The 8,047-nt window shown below is 38.1% G+C and overlaps 1 protein-coding gene across 1 annotated transcript; it reads left to right on the top strand.

The window, feature by feature from the left end:
- The first annotated feature begins 269 nt into the window (after positions 1-269).
- On the top strand, positions 270-620 carry LOC139461548 (glycosyltransferase-like protein gnt13). The gene has a single exon (XM_071243030.1). It carries the CDS (start codon positions 270-272, stop codon positions 618-620), a length of 351 nt encoding a protein of 116 aa, XP_071099131.1.
- The last annotated feature ends 7,427 nt before the right edge of the window (positions 621-8,047 follow it).

Here is an 8,047-nt window from a genome sequence, read left to right as displayed (position 1 = left end):
GACAACGTGAGTGTATTTCTCCGACCATCGTGTGTGATGGAACTAATGCTATTCAGCACGTATTACCACGTCCACCGTCAGTCATGTAACCATATATATAATAACTGTGCCGCCTCGTCCATATAACTTTTGTATTCAGCATTCATTGCCACATCCACCGTATGTATGACCAACAACGTTATAAACGAACGATATAGATAAGTGTTGTTACTAAGACGGACAGAAATAAAGAGAATTGCATTGCCAATAAAAATATAGAGGAGTGCATGATGAATGACAATATACAGGAATGTTTGACCAACAACAATATACAGGAATGTATGACCAACTACAATATAGAGGAATGTATGACCAACAACAATATACAGGAATGTATTACCAACAGAAATATAGAGGAATGTGTAATCAACAACAATATAGAAGAATGTAGGACCAACAAAAATATAGAGGAATGTATGACCAACAACAATATAGAAGAACGTATGACCAACAACAATATAGAAGAATGTATGACCAACAACAATATACAGGAATTTATGACCAACAACAATATAGATGAATGTATGACCAACAAAAATATAGAGGAATGCAAGACCAACAAAAATGTAGAGGATGAATGATCAACAACAATAAACAGGAGTGTATGACCAACAACAATATAGAGGAATGTATGACCAACACAACTATAGAGGAATGTGTAATCAACAACAATATAGAGGAATGTATGACCAACAAAAATATAGAGGAAGGGGTGATGAACAAAAATATAGAAGAATGTATGACCAACAACAACATAGAAGAATGTATGATTAACAGCAATATAGAGTAATATATAACCAATCAAAATATGAAATAGAGATATAGAGAATTAATGACCAACTACAATAAATAAGAGTGTATGACCAACACAAATATAGAGGAATGTGTAATCAACAACAATATAGAGGAATGTATTACCAACAACAAATTAGAGGAATGTATGACCAACAACAATACACAGGAGTTTTTGGCCAGTAACAATATACAGGAGTTTTTGGCCAGTAACAATATAGAGGAATGTATGACCAACAGAAATATAGAGCAATGTGTATTCAACAACAATATAGAGGAATGTGTGATGAACAAAAATAAAGAAGAATGTATGACCAACAACGATATAGAAGAGTGTATTACCAACAACAAATTACAGGAATGTATGATTAAGAGCAATATAGTGTTATATATGACCAATCAAAATATAAAAGACCCAAACAAAACAAGTGTCATCCTGCTGCAGTACCGTGGAAAGAAAGTGTTGTCATCAGAGATCTAACCCAATCAAGTTACGAGAAGAAAGTACTTGGAGGCTGAACAATAGGAAAAAATCCTTTAAGCTTCACCAGCTGAAAATGCCTCCTAAAAACTAAACTATGTAAAAAAATCTACATGTATAATGTGATATATGGTTAAATAAATGTTTCATGATTTTATTGTCTGTCTGTTTTCAAAGGATACCATAACATACTAGCATCATCATCATGGACAACACCATTAATCCGGTTTACTTCTCGTAGGTTATCTGTGTACTTTGTCACATTACGGTTCCCGACCTCAACCTGTACACAGCCGAGTAGGGTAACAATTTTGCACAATCGCAAAAACACAATATTCACCGACTGAGGTTTGTATGGTATTCCCAGACAACAATTTTCTTGCTTTCCCCTGGAATAAAGTGTGAAAAATATTTCCTATTGGAATGTGGGTATGTAAAGCATGTCTATTGTGGTTATCTTCTCTTCAATCGGTATGTAAAAGCATGCCCATAGTGATAATTGATTTTCGCATGATACATTGACAATAGGTTTGTCATTATTTATTGACATGTAACATTGATGTACATATATATTTGTAACTGCTGGGCTTGTGATGCATGCTGAGTGGTTCTTGCACGGACGTTTCTCAGTCAGAGGTGACGTGGTTGAAACGGTAGCACGCTGTCAATTTCAAGGACGCTCCAGGTAATGTGATGAGGAAAGAAGAAGGTGAATGAATATTGACAAAGAGACACACCTTGTCTTCATAATGTGCTCAAACAATTTGTCATTGATGTCCGTGAAGGACGCGTTTGTCATACATAACGCATAATGTGAAGCCATGCATCCTTTTTTATTGGCGGCAGTTGGAGTATAATGTGTTTTTGATCGCCCTGAATAACAAAAGGTTCATGCAGCATGTTTTATTAAACAAGACCGTAGCGCAAAACAGTTGCTAAATGTTTCATGAAAGTCGTAGCCTCGCAGAATATGTTGTACCTAATTCAAGTTAACATTATAGTGATACTATGTGATGTTTCTCATCTACCTTGGACTGAACTTGATCTATGTCATTTGTGTTGATCTGAATTGTTTCTTCTTGAATGTCTATATTGTATTGAAAAGGAGAAATGTAGGAACCGCAATGCTTGTAAATATAACCATTGCTCTTCGCTTTACTCCACTACGTAATTCTCCGTTGAATTAGTTTCATGCGGCTATGAGGTGAATTTTCAATTCCTATTCCTTCTATAGCAGTCACGGGGTACTTGGGACCAGGACTATCAAATCTCAGTAGAATGCAACCTCTCGGGATAGGACGAGTGAGTGAGTAATTGAAAAACAGTCAACTACGGTTATAACGAACTCGCTTATAACGAACTTACGGATATAACGAACTTACTTTTTGGTCCCGACTATTTGCTGTAGTTATGCTGTATATATGCTTATAACGAACTACGGTTATAACGAACTAAAATTAGAAGTCCCTTTGAGTTCGTTATAACCGAGGTTTACTGTATGGCCTTTCGCCGCTTTTGATCAACAATCTAGGCATATCAGAATGAAACTGTAAGTAGTTAACACGTTCAACTCAGTGCAGAATCGAACTCGAGTCCCCACAATGTAACACCACCGCCCTGATTAAGTCACTGTGTCTAACACAATGACTGTGGGTTAAGTACAAATAGCTGAGCCTTTCCTGCCTTACCCAAGAAGCGATATATAACAATAGCGGTCTGCGGCGTCTTATATGTAGATCATCTGAACAATACTGATCGGACAGCGCCGCTATAAAGGAGATACATTGAAGTGAAACAAGCATTAACCTTCAGTCATCAAGAAGACCCCAACCCCGTTCTGTTTTAGTTTATCTATTCTATTCTCTTTGAACTTATGACAAGACAATACTTGTAATAGCCAGCTGTGGTCTCCTGAAGGCAGACTGTAAGATATCAACTTCTTTTTGTACAAGTCATACTTCACAGGAGGAGGTGAGGTAGGTGACACTTAGTGATCCGATTCCAAATATGACATAGGTACATTCACCCATGATGGAACATTGCTCAACCATACTCCCTCATCCACGTGACAACTGTTCTGGGGACTTTGCTGACGTGTTTATCCAAACAGATAGTGTTAGTGTATATATGGATGTAGCTGTAATTCCCCTTTGTACTCAATTCAGAAATCACGCCATGAAAATATCTCCACAACTGTTATCAAATATACAGTGAAATGGATGCTAAAAAAACAAAATAGAAGAATGTATTACCAACGACAATATAGAGGAATGTATGATAAACAACACTATAGAGGAATCATCCCATTAAAAGGTTTCCGACAACTTTTCGATGGTGATGACTGAAGGGACTAATGTGGATTGATTGGTGAGACACGGCCACTTGACTAATATCGTGCTTCGATGATGTGGACCTTTGTATAATCCCGACGGTACCCTTTCCAAAATACATTGACCAAACCATCCGGATTTAAGCGAGTAGTAAAGCCCTCTGTGTGTGTAGGCGTTCTCAGCTGTTCTTGTCAGGTGTCCTTCACTTTATGTAACCTACAACTACACCATGCTATGTATATATATATATATATAACATAGTACATATATGTAACTGTTTGTTGAAACGACACAACCGTAAGTAATGTATACACTTAAGTTGATAGCTTTTAAGCAACATGAGTCATGAACTATTTTCACGCTTCTTGTCGACTTTTTGCGTATTTTTGCATTAGTTCAGGAGCAACACATTCCGATTTACGTAAACCTGTTTTCAATCCTAAGGTAATGGATTTCGTTGGCAAATATATATGGCCATAAAAATGTAAGATGTTTTTGTGGGCGATAAATGAAAAGTAAAACATGACATTTTATAAAATAAAACCTGAGAAAATGTAAATAACAATGGCTTAAACGATAAACTATTTTGGTTTAAAACACAAAAAGATCATATCGCCTACATAGTGTGATTCTTTCACATTAAGTTATACCATGAAAACGACTCCTCGACGGTATTGCTTCAGATATGTCAGTGATGATGACGGGTTGGTAAGGATGTGATGGTTTCATGTCAACGAGATAAGCTATCGGTATGATAACATTTAATATAACTGATTTCAACTCTAGAAGGAATAATGAAAGTGTTTAAATGCGTATAACACTTGTGTATAATCTTGTCAAATATGACTTTCATTGTTCCAGTCCATTACGTAGAAAGAAGCAATATAATAATTGACAATTGGAGTTAGGGTTGGTTAAGTAATAAGACGTTCCAATTTACACTTGGAGTCCATGTCGCCCGACAGTATACCACAACAGTGAGCCAGCATCAGACAGCCGGACTCCCGAATTTAATGGAATCCAAAGAATGTTTATGACGATCCAGGTTAACACGATTACTCGATGCTTCGAAACCTGCCGAGATCAAGCAACGTTTCCAAACACATTACTTAACACATGGTGATGGGGGAAATATCTTATCTGGATTCTGCATGTGTTGTGCATATTTAGTGTCTCGTCTACAGTAATGGGGGTTTGTCACCTGCAGCAGTAAGTGGATGGTGTCCGCAGTTAGCAATATGCCATGTATGTTACGGTGTCATGTGAATAAGAGAGTCTTGGCCATACGAACCAGTAGTACACCATATGAGCAACCGCACACACAGTCGGTATATCTTGCCTCACAATGATTCGGGACACACATTGCTACCAAACAATCTTTATTTAGTACGATTCCTTCGACCAGAAATTGGTAACAAGAACTGCGTAAGAAGAGGATATGCTTGTACATCGCTTAGAATATAATCAGCATTATCATACCTCCATGTCAGATTGATGAGACCTGATTGGCCCTGGATAGCATGAGTTGGTGAGCCCTTTAGAGCCTGACCATTTCATAATCGGGAAGGGTGGGTGGAGGGTAGGAGCGGGGTGGTCTTTTTAAATAAAATAAAACATCAACTAGAATCTCTAACATATGAAGCACAAGGTTTATTGCTTGTAAGCTCAACGAAATGTGACGGAGGAAAATCTCTTACCCTCAATGCACGTGGTCAGTAGCGACTGCAGTGAGAGTAAAGAGAGTAATTAATGACAAGCATGAACCTACATAACATGGTCTCAACATGGCTGGTCCATGTAAATCCATACCACGGTGGCGAGGCTCGCTTTGGTGTCCGTTTATATGATTGAATGATGTTTTAATGAAGACACCCAAAAGGAATATTTAAGAAAGATTGATATTTGAGGATCAAGAGTTTACCGTATACCATATAATTTTGCCCCTGACTTTAAACCGCCATGACAGGCCATGATCACCAACTTCAATCACCTAGTTTCAGTATTACTGTCTTTCTTTGAAGGATTTCAATTCTTGCAAGTGTCGCCTGTAATATTGTCTATTGCCTTTTATTTATTACCGCTTTATAACCATCTTGGAGTTTTCAGACCCGTATCTGCGTCACATGAAGAGGAACAGAGGCCAAAACAAATTGAAGCTACAAAGAACAATCGCCTAGAATCATGAATAATTGTACGTGAAAGTGACTCAAGTTTTGAAATGGATGTGTCTTGACGTTCATCGTGTTCTTGCTCTGTTAGAAGAAAACAGTCGCTGAAGAAAAATTATTGTAAGATGAGTCTTCTTGTTGACTGAATGTTTAGGTGGGTTTGACTTCAAAGTATCTCCTTCTTAGCGGTGCTGTCAAAGCACTGCACTCAATATCGTTTAGCTCTGCACTTGGTTTGCCAGTGGGTTGCTGCTGTGCGTGTTTACATTCCTCTGCATGATCTGTGTTTTCGCAATGTTCAACCACGTTAATCGCTCGGGTCAAGAGGATAGCTGAAATCAAAGATGCTCATGTGCCCTGTTCATATGTTTCTCCTTGAATTCTAACAGCAAGGCGGTAACACTGATGTTCAAATACATTTACTGCAACTGCCTCAAACATAACGTAACAGTTGGAACTCACTTACTACATATTCGTCATCTTATACTGGTAGCAGCTATCATATTGCAATATAATTAGGTTCCTATTAGAGTATTAAGGTGTGCAGTGAATTTAATCTAAGAGGCCATTGTTTACTGTAGCCTAATATAATCCTTAAAATTATGCTTTCCAATATTAAACCTCGCTTTGGCTTTGTTACGGTGTTGCTGATGTTCGTCGCTGAGACAGTCTGGTTCAATACAAAAAGGTTATTTTTCTGCATCAAAGGCATAACGGACAAAGAAACAAATCATAACATTTATTAAACACGGGCCCATGCATTAAAAACTGCATTCAGTTTGGTCTTTTTTTAAAAATTTACATTTTAAAAAATCGTGGAAATATTTCAACAAGGAATTTGATATTGAGACTGATAATACTGAAAAAGCTGTGAATAAGAAGATTAAAAAACATAGTGAAGACTTCTCTGGAGATCTACACCCTAAAGAAAAAGACTACTTAATAAATTGTGACCCGCAGACGGCTAATTTCTACGGACTACCCAAGATCCATTAAAAGTAAATTGATAAATAATGCCATTGCCGCCAAAATTCAGAGTATATCGAAATTACCAGCTCTCCTGATCTGACTTTCAGGCCGATTGTCGGAGGACCGAACAGCTCGACTCAGCGCCTAATCTCGTCGATATCATTTTAAAACCATTAACAAAGCATGTACCGAGTTTTGTAAGAGACGATGTAGACTTTCTTACCCACCTGCCCGATGCCGTACCTATTAATGCGACTCTAGCCACCTTTGATGTGAAGACATACCCCATGACCTGGGATTGGAAGCAGTTCAGTTTTGGCTGAGAAAACATCCTGAGGCTATTGACACTGAATTTTCGGAAAGCTTCATCGTAGAATCTTTAAGATTAGTCTTAGAAAATAATACCTTCTGTTTCAACGGAAAATTCTATCATCAAAGAAAGGGAACGGCCATGGGAAGGAAAGTCGCTCCAACATACGCTACACTTGTTATGGGTTATATAGAGGATATTCTTTACAGGAAAATACAAGATTCCATGTCAGAATCCATTGCCAAACATGTGCGCGAAACTTGGAAGCGATTCTTAGACGATTGTATTTTAGTTTGGCTCTTAACTCGTGAAAATTTAGACATTTCTCTTGATATTATTTATACGCTCCATCCTTCCAACAGTTTTACTATTGAGTATATATTAGTTAATAACGACTGCATGCTTACGTTGTGGGAATTTCTCAGCCCTTACATACCACATTGGCTGTGACCCAGTCATATTGGGATACTTTATTGTTATCGTTTCATTCATTCATTGTCTCCCTCCCGCCTTCACCCTACCTTCATCTCTCACTATCGCCTAATTAGTGATAAGCGGGCGATTTGTAGAATGTATAATGGTTCCACTGCTGTAGATACAAATGTAGGTGTGTGTAGACCGTGGAACTCATGTCAACTTCTCCGTCTCTCACCTTGCCATACTGGTCTTCTACTAAAACACGTTCAGGAGAAGCAGGAGGGCAGGGGTGGAAAGAAAGTAAAGGTGTGAGTGGAAAGGGGAGAGGAGATCATTTGTTTCGCCTGATATCAGTTCTTTACACTTTTCCTCGATGACAAGCAATGTGTTTTGGAAACGTTGCCTGGTCCGAGCATGGCTTGGCGGCATCTAGTTAGCACGTAAAACTTTCTCACAACTTGTACTTTACTCGGCATGAAGAAAATGTTTTTCTTTTGAACTCGCAGACCGTGCAGTTCCATTAAAGTCTGGAGTCGTATAC

The sequence above is a fragment of the Haliotis cracherodii genome, unplaced genomic scaffold, assembly GCF_022045235.1.
Source record: "Haliotis cracherodii isolate W230 unplaced genomic scaffold, xgHalCrac1.p SCAF_15, whole genome shotgun sequence".
In the NCBI taxonomy this organism is placed as follows: Eukaryota; Metazoa; Mollusca; class Gastropoda; order Lepetellida; family Haliotidae; genus Haliotis; species Haliotis cracherodii.
This window is presented reverse-complemented; position numbering and strand designations above follow the sequence as displayed.